The 17410-nt window shown below is 39.3% G+C and overlaps 1 protein-coding gene across 1 annotated transcript in view; it reads right to left on the minus strand.

The window, feature by feature from the left end:
• The window catches only part of LOC111668360 (protein diaphanous homolog 3-like), a 154165-nt gene that overhangs the window by 53262 nt on the left and 83493 nt on the right, over positions 1 to 17410 (minus strand). The window contains exons 24-25 of the mRNA XM_087178787.1: positions 14248 to 14412; positions 5402 to 5537 (exon numbers count right to left, since the gene is read on the minus strand). Of these exons, the coding sequence (XP_087034913.1) occupies positions 5402 to 5537; positions 14248 to 14412 (301 nt within the window). The remainder of the gene's footprint in view (positions 1 to 5401; positions 5538 to 14247; positions 14413 to 17410) is intronic.

Raw genomic sequence — 17410 nt, forward strand, 5'->3', positions numbered from 1 at the left:
TTGGACACTTAGGAGGCAAATGGTGCAATACGGCTAGTCAGTCTCCTCTCTCTCTCTCTCTATGGAATACTCTCTGTTGCAGTGGTACTTTGAGCAACAAGTAGCCAGGCCATTCATTGAATGGTCAACAGGGATATACAAATGACAGCCACGCATCATAACCTGCTATTCAATATTATAATAGGTCACTGTTAATCATTCTTGAAAATGCTGAATTTATTTGCTGCAAGGAAGAGTTTTCATTTGTCAAACTTAGCCAAGTAGCACACAGTGGCATAATCAGATAAAGCCTGTGATAAATCCATATATTCATAGAGAAACCACATAGCATCTTTAAAATGATTAAAGGTTCATTTATGGGCATGCACTCTATAATGAGGGGACACGAGAAGATTTTGCTTCATATTAGGAAACAACATAACAACTGCTTAAGGTGAAACGTTGTCAGTGGTTTGGGTTTGTCAGTTTGTTTGTTTGTTTGTTCTTCTGCCCTTTAGTGGCCAAGAGACATGACCAGTCCAGCACCAGTCGCAAGATGATAGCAGACTAAGTACAACATTAAACCCTAAAAAAACAACAGTTTCAAGAGTAACTGTACCCACTCTAATAATCTGGTTTGCACCACCAACTAGTGGGGACAACATGCCCTTGCCACAACCTGTGTAGCACTGATGTACTATAGCATTATAATACCATGCTATACCACAGCTGGGTTCAACAAAAACAGACTTGAAATTGGTCCGACAGACAAGGAGTGCAGTGAACATATGTTTTTCATTGCTCAAAAATATAGAGTGGAGTTGCTTTTTAACAACAAACCACCGCTCAGTAGACATGAGGACATTGTTATCCTACTTGCCCACAGCAACACAGGTACCCAGCCCACAGTCCAGTGGGTTCACCAGTACAATCCCAGCTGAACTGTCCTCTAAAGGTATGAAGAACATAATACAATAGAATAAAATGAAAAAACAACTATTTTAGCACCACTGTAATGCTAATCCATGTTACTGAGGGCATTACTTTGCCTACACTATCTAAGAAAAAGCTCATGAGAATATATAGTAGCTAGCTCACGCTTCGCATAAGGATTTTTCTTTCCCATGTCCCTCCCATGTTTTTAGCATCTTTGCATGCAGGGTTGCATCTCTAGCTGTTCTTCTATTTGACATCTTAATAGTTCATTGCTTGTAGCCATGTAGGGAATGTTAAATAAAGCTCTGATGTGTAATTTGTCGCTCCACAAACATTCCCGCTCCCAGCCTACCCTGGGAGTTAATGCAACAGATTTGTCATACACAAACCAGGCACAGCTAGAGGAAAAGGAAAAAACACCTATTCAATCTGAATTTCAATCTCCATAGGGCTCTATGCAAATGCATGCAAGCTGATGCTCTTGCTCTCTCAGACTGCCAGAACGCACCATACAGATGACGACACCAGGCTGGATATTATAGTGTAGATAGAAGCCCAGTCTGTGGCAGGTAAAAGAGATGGAGGAAAAGGAGGGAAAAAAACAGGGACAACCTCACATTTAGGAATACATAAGTATGCAAAGCTAAAACCAAACCAAATGCAGATACCTGTCGCAGGTAAAGAAGCTAAAATCCATTTTGATCATTTCCTCCAGGAAACCCTCCCCCCTTCTTTCCCCTGTCTCTCATTGCTGTGCCCTTCAGCATAATGTGGATATGCAGCCTCTCTGGGGCTTTTTAGGGAATTGATGGATAATCAGATGATTACACAGAAAATCTCCATTGAGGACAATCCATCCTGACAAACAAAGAGAAAGCTCTTTAGTTAATAAATAGGCTGAGAGACAGACAGAATGAGAGACAGAGTGAGAGTGTGAGAGAGAGAGTGAGTAAATCCTGTCCTGGGTTGGCAGCCAATGCCAAATCTCTATCACATATTCATTTCATCCCAACAGTCTGTCTGTGTGTGTCTGTGTGTTTCTCTGTGTGTTTGTGTGTGTGTGTCATACATTGCCAGAAACATCATTTTTTGGGGTTGTCACTGAGTTTGCCTTTAGCTTTATCTTAATTTGAGCGTATCTAAATAAATTTCAAGCTCTAGGCATATTTGTATAAGCCTTCATGACAAAATTTGGCTGGAGTTTAGTCTTATGATTTTCTTATTTCTGAACTACTTTTCTCAAATAGAAAAGTTTACAGTTAAACACAACTCAACACACAATTACAGGAGAAAGAAGTACAAGCTGTCAATCTGAGCGAGTTACAAACTTAACATGCAAGAGTTATTAAAACTCGCACAAGGATAAATAATGATATACAGCTCCAATAAAATTAACGGAGGTCCCTTTTATTGGTTTACAACACTGGAACAAAATGTATGTACTAATTATTGTTTCACTGATTAACAAAAAAATTACTCTAATGCCACAGTGAAGACAAACAGATTTAAATTAAGTACTAATATAAAACCCCAAATTCTTGATTAAATAAGGATTAATATGAGGCGACAATTAAAGCTTTGACTTTATGTGGATAGGTTATTATCATCTGGACTCTATAATTTTCCCCTTTCTTCCTCACGAAACTGCTTTCACTCTGTTTAGCTGAATGTTTTTTGTTTTTTTTTTCCAGGATTTCTCTAAATTCTACTGGATTCATTTTACTCTCTTCTTTCACACGCCTTCCAGGGTCTTCTGCAAGGAAGCATCCCAAAAGCATGATGCTGCCACCAACATGCTTCATGCTTGGGAAGGGTGCATTTCCGCTCATGAGTGGTGTTTGGCTTAAAGCAAACAAATTGTTTTGTAAGACGGACAAAAAGCTCAATTTTAGTCTCATCAGAATGCGGAACATGTAAAAATGTATAGTATCTACCTCTATCTCTCTCCCTTTGTCTCTCATTCACACACACACACACACACACACACACACACACACACACACACACACACACACACACATATACCTACACAGACATGGTGTCTGGCAATACCTGCAGAAACAGAGCATTGCCTCAAGCCTACATCTGCAGACCATTCACTACCAATTGATGGATATTACCGCTCCTGCCTAATATAAACACAGCCCATACAAAAATGGCCTATTGGTGTTAGTTCATTTTTTGGCTTTAACCCTGTTGCTGGTGTTTCCAGATAACCGCAGCAGGGTTGACAGATACAGTACAGCTATTGGACAAACACACAGTACCATAACCTATCAACTAGAATCTTGTTCATTCATTTCAACTGGACATGACCCTTCATTTGGATGGGCCCAGCACTATAAAAGTTCAGGCACTCCGTGGGAGATGGCAACAATTGAGAGATGTCCAGTTTGTATTATGTCTTAGCCAAGAAAGGCCTTGGTTTGGCTAGATAGTATGCCCACAGCAGTACTTTGGCCTAGATGGAGCATGGTGGTTCTCTCCTAGCACTCTTAACGTCTACAGGAGTGCTGCAGTGGCTGGCATAGTCATGTTAGCTATAGATGCTGGTGCAGAGCTGGGACTGCCAAGCTCAACTGCTTTGCCAGCCTTGGCTTTGGCACTGGAAATGGGTCTGGAGGCTGCAATGTTGAACAAGTTTCTGGCATCAGTGGTTTTCCAAAGGGGAAGAGGGGAGAAAAAAAAAGAAAAACAACTGACAGTTGGAACCAGATGCTCTGGCATAAGGTAGACATTGCCTTCTTCATAGCTATGTCTGAACCTGCGGAACCTGCTTGGTAAACAGAGCTATCATTCTAGCTACACTGTCCCTCAGGGTCACAACAGTGGACAGTGTTTGAAAAGAGTAAGGTATTGTAAAGTATATGTAGAGGTCTTCGAAAAAAAACGCCCTAAACATCTGCTGACAATATGCGAGCATGTGTTAAAAACACCAAGTACAAAAGTGGATAACATCTTGCTAAAATATACAGAAAGCTGAAATCATAGATCTATCCATCAATAAGGGAAGTAATCAGTATAATTACTTGTCCAGCGCAGTGGAAAAACAAAGGAGACTCAACAGCATGTTTCGGATAACAAAATACCACATTGTCAAAGCAAAACCAGAGGTCCAACTCTGAAACTGTACACAACCCATCACACTCTTATCAGTGAGCAACATATCCATCATAAAGCTCGAAAACTGTTACACTTATTCTTAGTAACATGTGGTAAACATTAACATGTAGTAACCGTGTTGCCTTAAACAAGGTATTCTTTACTCACCAGTTTCTGGGCAAAAGTGTCACATTAATACAATAAAATTCAAAGCTAAGAGCAAATTTGTGGCACACATGGTGCTGTGTTAGTGGGTTCATGTTGCTTCAGATATCAGTGAGACATCAAATATTATCCATGAAGTCCATTTTGAGTAACAGGTCCATGAGTTTATAGAAATAAATTGTTACACATGACAAAGTATCATCATCCCAGACATCTGAGAAATCTTTGGTACCTTCTTAAAATGTTTTAACTTGGAAAATGATTGCTCTTTCCCACTTTTTGTGACAAGCATATTTTAAACTCAATGGATTAGAAGAAATGATTTTTCATGCTGCATTTAGCTGCATTTTTATGACCGCCAAGCAGCTGAACACCAAACCTTTTACTTGCAGCCTAGTTCATCACTTATGCTTTTCAACATAAAATGTTAGAAGAAAGTGTAAGGGTACTAACATCAATTGTGAATGTGAACTTTGTATCAAGTTGTAAGCGATTCAATCATCAGTCTTTGTGGACTGTGGCATAACATTCTGCTCAGCCAAAAGTGTAACTCATTGGATGAAGTTACAGAGGCCGTCCTTCAACCAGTTAACCTGGGTAACCTGGTCATTTAGCAATTACCTGTCCTGCTAAAGTGTCTTGTAGCAATACACTGAAACCCTACAATCCTGACAAATGCTGCCTAACCCCCAAAGAAGGGGTCACAGAAGATGTGAATTTCTCTACTTAAATTGATAACCTTTCATCAGTTATCATAATATTACCTTTAAATGGTTCAAAGTTGAAATCTGTACAATGCAACACGTCTAGAACCCTGCCTTGTTAAACTGTCCACAAATCAAGGGAAGGCAACACATATGGCACAATAACATGACACAGTGTGTGTTACCAAAATTACATTGAATAGATTAATTGTCAGAAGCAATAAAAGTCAAGATTATAATTTCAGTGGGGCTAACAAAGATTTTGTTGTTATTTTGTCAAATATATATATATATATATATATATATACACACACACAACGGGTAATTATAATCACAAGAACACTGTGTGTAGATGTGGGTTTTCCTCTAATCCATTAAAATCGGACTTAAATTCGTTTGATAAATGAGAGCCATTTCCTTGAGTGATCTCTTACACCATTTGAACCTAGATTGATTTAGCACAGTTTCCTGTAAAGGGCTCAGTTGACAGGAGAAGCAGATTGAACAGTTTCTACCTGCATTGACTTCCAGCAACCTCCTCTTCTTCTGCTGTCTCTCCTGCTTTTCACGCTCAGCCTTCTCCTTTGCCGCCCGTGCTCTCCTCTGTTTCTCCTCTGACTCCCTCCGCCGCAGGTTCTCCTTCAGTGCTTGCTGTTTGTGTGTGTGTGTGTGTGTGTGTGTGTGTGTGGGTTGTGAGAGGAGACAGAAAGAAAGAAAAAACAAGACGGATTGCTAAGTGGGGTTAATTACAGTAGTGTAGAGCTTGTCAAAGTCAGAGGCAGCTGTCAAACCCTGCAGACATCTTTATCAGGCACTATTACAGTCAAATGAAGCTTCTAAGGTACATTTTCACTCTGGTCCTGTCAGACGCAAAACAACTGGAGTGATGGAGTGATGGAACAATGACCTAAAGACATGAATAAAAGCTGCTAGTCCAGTGTTTCCACTACGTACATTTTGCAGTGGCAGCCTGGCGCTGCAAATAACTGCCATGGCGGCAATGTCATGAAGTTGCAATTACATGACTCTGCAGATGTGTTTTAATTTGAAACGGATACAGGAAGTGGAGACATGTCGCGACACCCAGCTGAGGCAAGAAGAAGAGAAAAAAAAAAAGACAGAAGGGAATAAAAATTGGTATTATCTGTTGATACTCACCCCAACCACTGATGTATTACGCGCACGCACCACCACAACAAAAAACCCTTCCTAGCCGAAACATGGTGGTCTTTTTAAAAACAGTATTTTCTGTTCTAATTTTGACTCTTTCCTGCACATTCAAAAACAACAAATATTTATTTAATTTTTTTAAGATGAAGACTCTTTTTAAATATTTTGCTTGTTCTCCTGTGTTTTTCTCTTTTAAAACATACCGGGCAGCATAACCTTAAAAGAAATGAAAGAAACAAAAAATTCCTGTGTATAAAAAAAAAGGAAAAAAATGTGCAATACTAAAAATATATTTATATATAAAATATGAAAATGAATCAAGTATCAAATCACCGTGTGTTTGTATGGCTGTGTATACAGTAAGTGAAACACTTTCAGCATCACCTGGTGGCAACTGTGTGAGCTTTGTCCAGTCAATTAACAGCAGGTGAGCATTGCTAACTGCAGTGCAATTCAATAGCAACAGGCTGTAGAGTAGATGTTGAGCTGAACACAGGTGTTGCTGGTGTGTGGATAGATGTTTATAGTCTCCCACACCACCTGTGGATCAGCTGCAAAAACATATCCACATTTAAAAACCACCTGAATTTGACAGAAAGGGACTATACGATAGAGATAAATCCATTATTAGATCCAATTTAAATTATGAGCTTCTGGCATATACTTAGGAGATCGTGTGTTTATTTTTACACAAGTATGGTGCATGTACTGTCCTGCCTTGGACATATATACAATACAAAAATCATGTGCTTCTATGCTAGTCTTTTTCTCCTCATCAATCAACTGTTCTGACTGTAATTTTTCAGTACCTGCAGTGTCTGACTGAAATTATAGAATTACAATATAATAAATGTGGTATTTCTTTTTCTGCGTAAAATGAAGTTTGACTCAAATGATGATCCATGAAGAATAGCGACTCCTGCTTATTTCAAGGAAATGCTGACGGGTCAGCTTCAATCACATTTGCAATCATTCATCTTTTCTTTTTTGTCAGGCCTTTCTGCTCACAGAGCACAGCAATAAAATGGGGAAAAACTGAGCAAATCCGTGTACATCCTTCTATAAAAATAAATGGACTACAAAAGCAAGTTAACAATATGCAAGGATAATGAGAAGACGTAAGTTGACTGACCTTCCTTTTTTGACTATCGGGCAGTTTTTCAGGAACTCTTAGAGCTATTCATATAGTTTAGGTGCATTTCAACCACAGAACCCTAGTTCAAGCTTATGGGTTCCAATTTTATTTCTCATTCTTGAATGTTGAATGTTGAACTGAAATATCAGGTCTTGGGAAAGGGTTGTCTTTAAGTGTTATTGACATTCAAACAAACTGATGAAGCCAACTTCTAAACTTGTCAAAAAAATGTAATTAATTCCACCCTGTCTGTCTATGAAGATTGATTCAGTTTATGGGCATGGTATCTACTGTATATCAACCACTTCAGGCAGGCTCTATAATCCCTGTGCCAAAAGGCTGTTAAACTCATACGATGCTGTCGATAGCTCAATAATGCCACAGACAAGAGACAGACTGCATATGATTTAATAGAGTGCTAGCATGATTGCCACCCTGATCAATATCCAGTCACTTAAAGCAAGGGAGTCTGGGCTTTTATCAAACACCCAAGCTCTTCCTCCTCATCTCCCCTCCTCTTGCGTTATTCACACAGCCCAGCTAGACAGGCAGGTCAGTGGAAGAATGCCAAACCAGCATGAACGGACGCACACAAAAGCACACATTACATGAACTGTGGAGTATAGAGGGAGCTACAGTGGAAAAATAAAGAGGCACTAGCAGTATCGTATTAAGTCAGCATACAAGTGGCCATTGTTGGACATTATATAGCCAACTTGAAATACAATTCAGCATAGTCGATTTAGCGTCAACAAGCTATATGAATTACAGAGAAACACTCTGAATTACTGATAGTAGGGGTTTGACAATATATAACATTCACAATTTGATACAGCTGCACCATTCTTAGCATATGCTTTAATCAAGTATTCTCTATGGCTGAAAGTTTTATTTTTTCTTATTCATGAACACACGACCAGGCGATTGTGCTTTGTTGACACGCAAACATACAGTAAACATCTATCTAAACCAACAAATAAAAAGACAATACTAGCTAATGACACTGATGAGTACCACTCAGGTTTGCAGAGAATGTAGGAGGAAAGTGCTGAAGGAGAGGAGAGGGGAGATGAATACCAAATGACTGAGACTGAAGCTGTTCAGAGCTCTATTTTTAAATGAAACCAACTCCTCCACAAAATTAACTTTGATTTGATGGAATGACTGTCGGTTGCTCGTGGCAACCACTGATTCACAAATGACTATATTCTTAATGGGCATCCAATTTGGTAAATTATGGGCAGAGAAAATGAGCAAAAAAGAAAAGGGAAGAACAAGAGCACTGACGCATAATATATTTATAATAAGGTACAATTAAATGATCCCAGGTTACAAGTAGACAGCTGTGATGGATACCTAATGCTCAGTCTAAAATCTGACACTCCTTCCCCTCTTTGCCATCAAGGAGCTCTCTCATTAAAAAGTCAAATTCAATTACTAAAACAGAATGTAAACATACTCGCACTATATCAACCAAACAGAACTGCAGCCTCGACATATGCAATTTTAAACAGACGACGATCTAGTCAGTGGTAGAATTAGTGTAATTTTTTATTGTCTATTATATTTAATAACATATAGTTTTAAATTTGTAAAAGATGTATGTTTAGTTTGTCTGGCAACAAAAGCAAGATAAAACCTCAAGATGCCTCGTAAACCTACGACGCAAATTTGTTAATTAGCAATATGCACAAAGTACAGCTGAGGATGGGAAAGTCATTAGTTTTGCAATTATGTACTCATTAAGCAGAGTACTGATGATAGTGCTGGATCAAAGGTCAGGAAATCAAAGTTATTATAATTCTTCCTGAGGGGACCATGAATGCCTGTACCAAATTTCACTATAATCCACGCAATAGTTATTGAGATATACACTCACCAAGCAATTTATTAGGAACACCATACTAATACTGGGTTGGGTCTCCCATTTTGCTCAAAACACCCTCATTACTTCATGGCATGGATTCCACATGTTGGAACTATCCTTTTAGAAATTCTGGTTCATGTTGATTCCATCAAATCATTTCTTCAGATTTGTCAGTCTCTCGCTCTACCACATCCCAAAGGTGTTCTACTGGATTCAGATCTGGTCACGGGGGAGGCCCCTGAAGTTCACTGAACCCATTGTCATCGTCATGAAACCAGTTCAAGGCGGCTTTTGGTGCATTATCCTGCTGGACGTATCCATTAGAAAATGGTAAATTGTGGACATAAAAGTATGCACATGGGCAGCAACATCACTCAGATAGGCTGTGGCATTCAGACCATGATTGATTGGTATTAAAGGGCCCAAAGTCTGCCAAGAAAATATTCCCTACACCAGAATGCCACCACCACAAGCCTGGACTATTGACACAAGGCAGGTTGAGTCCATGGATTCATGCTGTTGATGCCAAATTCTGACTCTACCATCTGCTGCTGCCACAGCAGAAGATTAATCAGACCAGGCTATGTTTTGTCGATCTTCAACTGCCTAGTCTTGGTGAGTCTGTGCCCACTGCAGCCTCAGATTCCTGCTCTTGGCTGAAAGGAGAGAAACCTGACGTAGTCTTCTGCTGCTGTAGCTCATCCGCTTCAAGGTGCGACGTGTTGTGCATTCTGAGAAGCTTTTCTGCTCACCATAATTGTAAAGAGTGGTTATCTGCGTTACTGTAGTCTTTCTGTCAGCTCCAACCAATCTGGCCATTTTCCTTTGACCTCTCTCACCTGGAGGGTGTTTCTGTCCACAAAAATGCTGCTCACTCAAAGTTTTTTTGTTTTTGGCACCATTGTAAGTGAAAATCCCAGGGGAAAAAGAGTCCAGTCAATCCGGCAACAATTACGGCACGGTGAAAGTCACTGACATCACAATGTTGTCCCCCAAGCTCATGTTTGGTGTGAACATTAACGGAAGCTCCTGACCTGTATCTGCAGGGTTTTATGCACTGCTGCCACATGATTGGCTAATTGGATAATTGCATGAATAAGCAGGTGTTTCTAATAAAGTGCTTAGTGAGTGCATCAATAACAACCAAAAATACCCTAAAGGAGTTTTAAATCGAAAAAAAAAAACAAAAAAAACAAACAAAAAAAAAAAACAACTGGACTTGATTATTTGTCTGGGAAGACCTTTCACCTCTCATCCAAGAGGCTTCATCAGTTCATGTACGCATCTGACCAGGCTGGTCCCGGTCTTCCCAGCCAAATAATCAAGTCCAGTTGTTTTTTTCGATTTAAAACTCCTTTAGGATACTATGACCTGGACAAATGAGAATATGCACAGGCTAACCAAAAATACCAATCCGCTAAATACACTTGAAGAAAAGTCAGGGGATCACAAAAGTCAATAGAATACATGCATGTGTACGTATAACTTTGTGCCAATCCATCAAGTAGAGGTTGAGATATTTTACTGAATGAGTGAAAATTTTGACCCACTGGTGGCACTAGAGGAGAAACTAGTCATTAGGATTCATCTAAGGACCTTGAATATTGGTAGAAAATTCCATTGTAATTCATCCAATAGTTTTTTTAGACCAAAGTGATGGACCCACTGACCGACCAACCAACCAACAAAGGTTGAGGTTGCCAATCATGGAGACGTGCCTAGACCACGGCTGAAAATGACTGGCAGATGGTTTCAATAATATGCCTATGCAGATCCACAGAGATAGTCTGTAAAGGCAAAATTACATCTAATCTAACTGGTCCCTTTACTGCCGCCAGCAGCCCAGGAAAACAATGATTAGTCAATAATTTGTCAATTCAGCAAGTAGGCCTGTTTAAGAGGATGAAGCTTAAACTTCAGAGGGAAAATAGAACAGGAAAAAGAGTGGCTAAAGAATATTACATCAAAACATCCCTGTTGAAACAAAATTTGATATGATCACAGCAAGCACAAAAAGGCCATTCTGTTTTCTTAAATCACAGAACCAATTAGCAATTTAAGAATAATTGAAGAAGTGTGAATGTTAACTGAGTACAGTAACATAAAAAGTTAATTTTAAGCACAGGCCAGGCAATTTTTTGTTTGTAAATCTGAGTTCAACATTAAAGGCTACAATTATCTAAAAACTGAAAAATAATGAGAACTGAACAAACTGATTTTGACAGATAGTGAGGAAGAGCCTGAAAATATCATGTGATTTTTGCTTTCGGACAAAGCATTATTTTTCACTGTAATGTTAAGCTGAAGGAGCAAAAGAGTGAGTGAGTGAGTGAGGGAGTGAGGGAGAGAGTGAGAGAGAGAGAGAGAGAGAGAGAGAGAGAGAGAGAGAGAGAGAGAGAGAGAAGCAGCTCTCTGAGGAAATTGCCCTCCGCTCTCCTTCATCACTGCAGGTCTGCTTCCCCCTCCTCCTCTCCTGGATGTCCGCCATTAGACACGCTCAATTGGATTCCTGTCAGATGTGCGGCCTCGCCCTGGGTCTCCTTCCTACGGGTGACTGAGCATGCTGTATGTGTGTGTGTGTGCGCGAGTGTGTGTGTGTGTGTACATCTTTGTGTGTGAAAAACCTAAGCAGCTTTCCCTGTAAAAAATTGCCAACACAAAATGACATTCGCACACAAACAAACGTGCACACACGCTCGCACACACATTATGCGAGCAACATACACACAGTTCAAGGCTCAGTTCACTTCAGGCAGTGGTCTAGAGACAGCACGCACCTATTAGCACAGGCCTTGGCACAGCAGGGTAAATGCTGACACAGATTTGAGAGGTTACGGTGGTGAGATTTACTGTATGCCTACGTTCATTGACCTAGCCTTGGCTTCTCCGAAGATATGTCTGTATGATGTGACCATTTGACCGAATTGCTAAGGGTGTAAGCTGCTTACACCTTGACCTATCACAGGGGAATAGATGGTTACTTTGGGAGTTTTGACCATATAATGCTAGTCTTTAAAACACTTGGCTTGTTCACCTTTCACTGGCAGTCATTAACTGTTATGTTTGGTCAGAACATAAACACTTCTGCAAAACTCAAGACTTAACCATGGCACTAAAATAAAAGGGATTATAGCTGCAATATGAAACATTATCATGCCAATAATATTTGTGATATATTGTCATTAGCATTAACTGGCATTTTATTAATGCACAGAACATACTGAGGACGTTAACGCTTGCTCTGTGTCTCATTCATATCTGAACACAGCAAGTGTTGAACTGTATTGTGGCTGTAACAATGAGGAAAGAATCACAGCACAGAAGTCCTGGGATCAATAACATAGGAAAAAAAGAGAGAAGGGTACAGCCAGGCTAAAAGCAAAGCATCTGGGAACATTTTTTTTCTGACTGCCTGTGTGTTTCTTTGAGTCTGTGTAGATACTGTAGTTATTTCAGTCTCAGGTCAGATGCCACATATGGCAGACAGAATAAATACTGAGAGAAGGGAAGAGGGCAGGACTAATAAAACATTTTGTGGCTCAAGGTTAAATGTTATGCATTAAGTAAGTGTGCTTATATGAAAACCCAACACCTGTAATATGATTTGACATTGTTAGCAGATGGCTTAAACGTGGCTCCCAAGTCAGGCAAGGCAGTCTTTTCCTCTTATATTATTAACATTTACTCTAAATACTGTACTTGTAATGCCTGCTTTTACTGGATTTCTACCAATAACACATGTGTGGACAGCCTAAAAAATACTGACACTCTAAGGAGCAACATTATTTAGTTTAATTATTGGGCTTCTAAAGGGTTTACAAAACACTGTTGCTAATATGATATCCTTATCATGCACAATTTAATGAATATATAACAGTTAAAATAATTAATTGTTGACCTATTCAAAACTGTTCACTTGTATGACTTATGTAAAGTACTCATTATTTGTGTACAGTATGCAGGAAATGTCTACATCAGGCAGCAAGTGCCACAGTAAGATGGGATTTCAGGAGAGAGGCAAAGGGAGAATGAGAGATCCCAGTCTGAACTTATGTGCTTAGTTTCATTTATCAAACTATACTATTTCTGACCATGAAGAAATTACCAAATATATTCATTGTATAAAAATTAAAGTTTGAAATTTTTTTTGTATTGCCTCATAAAGAACAGTGATTATACTAACACGGTTCTGAGCCTTAGATATAAAACAGGAATAAGACAGGACCACTATTCTCCATGAAGAACATAAATGTAAAGAAAAAGCTTTTGAGTATAAGCAAATCTAAAGCATAACCAATGACTGTGCAGGAAAAAAGGCAAAGAGGCGTGAAATCCATTTGTGTGTGGTAGATGTTAAGTTGGGGGCAGGGCAGGAACTTTAGTAGGCTAATTAGCTACTATTATCTGTCGCGCCCAGTGGCCTGTGCCACTAATCCTGCTGATTAAACACAGTGGGTCTCCACAGCTCCACAGCTCACAGTAGCACCAGACTGATAAGGCCACAGAGCTCAGCGATGACATAAATGTCTGGCTGGGACTGGACTACATAGGACTGGCACTGTTCTGCTTTGCATTATACCACAGGACACTGATGTGTGAATCACATAAAAAGATGAAGTTCTGTATTTATAGAGCCTATGAATAAAAACACTAAAAGTTCAAAACAATTTCTAAACATGCACCTTTTTTTTTTTTTTTAGATTAAAATTAACAGCAGCTCTTCTCAAGGCTAACACAATACTCAAGCCAACATTTTACATGTCTCGCCTACCCAAGTTTTCAAAACACGTTTTACTTAAGTTTTATTTAATGGACAACAATAAATTCCAACTTATTAATGGTTTTGATGCAGTTAAATGTTTCCATAGGCCAGAAATGTTTATATAAGGAATCTTTTTCCAAATATTACAAACTATATTATTAGCTGATAAAAGACACAAAGACCTCTTTGTTTAGTTTGTCTAGTTGCTTAATGTATCTATTTACCAACATTTCAGTTCTTTCTTTAAACAGCCAACACATTATCACATTTCTGCTGAAGTGTTATATGTGTTTAACAGTGCATTAATGATCATTCTTTTGACATCAACAAAATAAAAACTGTCAATCCAACTGAGAATCAACCATCCATCACCCCATTTCAATCAAATGTGAAGATTCACAGTAACATGTTAATGTGGTATACTCACAGTGAACATGGAACGGAAGTTGCTGAGATCAGTGAACAGCTCCTCCACAGAGGTCTTCTTGGGATCGATTGCAAAGTACTCCAGCACATTCTGGTATAGTGTCTCCATATTGCTGTGCATGATCACCAGCTTGCCATACTGCTCCCGTGCAACCTTGCTGAAGCTGTGAGGATGTGGTCAAGGTCAACAACTGGTCCATCTCACATTAAGTGTAAATTAAATGTTGCTGCAAGTACCATTTGACAGCAAAACAGGAAAGCATTAACATTCGTAGCTGCAAAGATCTGAAGCTGGAGAGCAGACTGTCAGTGGTAAACCATGATGTTAGGACTTCTGATACTGTCAGTCAGGTTCACTGCTATGACCCCCTGCAGCCCTGTGACTCATGTCTGGCTGCTGCTGGCAATATGCGTTGGTGTATCTGACATGCACAATATTAACTGCAAATATAAATAGAATTAGTTCAAGTCCAGTGAACAATCTTAAACAGTACAAAGGTCAAAGTCTCCCTCTCCTTCTATCATATGAAATATATGGCAATGTTCCCCATACATAGGTCACAAGGGGTCACTGAACGGTTTGATGAGTATGAAAATGGTGTGAATCATATGCTATGGCCTTCACAGTCACCAGATCTCAACCCAATTGAACTCCTATGGGAGATTGTGGACCAATATGTTAGAAAAAAGAAAGAAAGAAAACGATGTGTCTGTGACCAGCAGGCCTGCTAATGACCCCAACATCTTTGTCTCATGGGAGATAAGAAGCAACAGTGTCTGAGTGTATGCGTGTGTGTGTGTGGTATCACAAGGATGTGGGAAGCCTCTTTGGCTCCTATTGTGCCCCTTCATTATAGCTCAATTGATGGACCTATTTGAGGTCTGGCCTCAGTTGAATCTGGCTGGGGATGGGACTACCTATTCACAGCTGGGTAAATGCTGTTCAATAGGCACTGCTCCCAGATTGACTTGTCAGTAATATCTTTCCAGGCCAGGAGCTGGAGGAAAGAGGCATGAGGATAGCCTGAGTAGGTGATGGAAAGCAAAAGAGAGAGAGAAAAGAGAAAAAAAAGCAGACAGCCACAGTTGATAAGTATCATGTTCCCTCTCTCCTGACTTCTTCCATTTTCCCAGAGAAACTACAGGTCCTCTGCTGCTCATTCTCAAGAATTCCTGTTCACTCTTAATTTCTTAAAGACCTTCACAGTTCCCAAATTCCATCTTAGTTCCTTCTCAAGTTATTTATTTCTTCATTTGGTCTTTATCCTCCTGTTTCTCTCCTGCCTTAAAAATGTCGTCTTTACAAACTAAGCTCACATTCTGAAGTGTAACATTAGACCAATTAAACAATAACTGTATACTCAGGTGTCCCATGAAGGGAAAATGGAATTTTCAATGTCATCAATGTGATATTCCAGGCTTCTCATGTTCAGCTGGTGACTGTATATTTCATTTGTTGTAAGTGACTGTCGAGTGAAACCCTATGCTGTTCACTCTGCTCTGTTACTTTTAGATAATCTATGACCTGGAATCTTCATAGCTTTAACTGAGTCCATATTCATTAATGATCAGTAGTCACTAATGTGAGATACAACAAGTCTAAATTCACTTTAAAGAGCTTGATTATACAAACATGGCTTTCTCATGTTGATTAAAAACCAAATTTATAGAATAGATCAGTGAAGATATCAGGTTCAGAATCAGATTAAGAGGCTTTGGTGAGGAGCTTAGTACTCAGCTTGTTTTGGTTTTGATTTTTGTATTTTGTCATTTTTTTCTGTCTTTCTTTCTGGTTATTTTTTTTTTTTCTTTTTTAATTCAGTGAAACAAAATAAATTCAAATGAAACTTAAACAATAATATGTAATACGATTACAAACCCATGTACAAATCACATACATGTTGAGTCAATACTGCATGTCATGACGCTCAGAACTCATGTCCAGATTGTTAATGCAGGTTGTGACCATTATTTGGCCTATCAATCAAAGCTGTTGTGGTTCTGCTGTCTCAGCCAACAAAAGCACCAGTCAACAAAAAAGTTTTCTGTTGAATTGTGTGCGTTCAGATTAAAGTCCCAAAAATATGACCACAGTGCAGCGTGTGAGGTTTGCATAGGGATGGTCTTGGGGTGTATATGACATCTGAGCTGCCTAAGCCCAAATATTTGTTGGTGACACAGTTAAGCCCTAAACAGCAAGTGTGTGTCTTTGTAGTGCTGGAAATGACATCCCTGATGCTTAGTGTTTCACATGTGTAACTTTATCTACATTTCGTCTTCAAATTTTATGTTGATGTTTGAGGTTTTTTTTTCAGCTTTGTCGTAAGACATTTTGTGCAAGGCACCTGGAATTGGAAAGCAAAGCAGTGAAAGACAGACCTGTCAAATCCATTCTCACTGAACCTTACTGTACTGCACTCAGGTCCTCTGCTAACTACCACAACACAAGCCATCAGTGCCCCAAGCCCAAAGGCTACTGATCAAAACTACATGAAGTAGGCTAGGTACAGGGTGTATTATTGAATACTTGGTATACACCTGGTCTGAGACATATCTGACAGCTGTCAGTACACAATCTGGATATGGAAAGAGGGCAGTGAATAGATAGAGACAGTAAAGAGAAATTGTGTATTTATGTGTTTGTGAACTAGCGTTTTTTTGCTTAATTATCATAAACTGACAATTGAGTAAACCATGTTAAATTTCTCCTGTTCTATCTCCATGAACACACAATGACTCATGTGATGAGAGAGAAAGACAGTGACAGAGCAACAAAGGAGTCTCTGTCCCAGTTCTCCCTCTCTAACCCTTCCCTTCATTCTGAAGCTGCCCTCAGTGTGAAGAACCTTTCAAAAAGATGGCTAAGAGGGGTACTGCTACAATAACTTGACTATGGAATGGGGTGCCACTCATGACTTGTACACATCATGGACAGTGGCAGGAAAACCTTGTGTACAGGAAAAAGAGACTATCTTTGTCCATTCCACTCTTTCCATTCTTTTTTTTTTTTAACACCATATTATACCTCTACTCTTTATCTTCCTGAGCGATTGACAATGTGTTATGGACAATCCTTAGGTAAACAAAGTACTGAAAAAAATCCACTTTGAAGGAGGGGGATAGAGTAACTTTTACAAAGCTAGGTGCTAGATACAAAATTCTTA

The sequence above is a fragment of the Seriola lalandi genome, unplaced genomic scaffold (genome assembly GCF_002814215.2).
Source record: "Seriola lalandi dorsalis isolate HSWRI2012SDOR001 ecotype SW California unplaced genomic scaffold, Sedor1 jcf7180002054735, whole genome shotgun sequence".
NCBI lineage: Eukaryota > Metazoa > Chordata > Actinopteri > Carangiformes > Carangidae > Seriola > Seriola lalandi.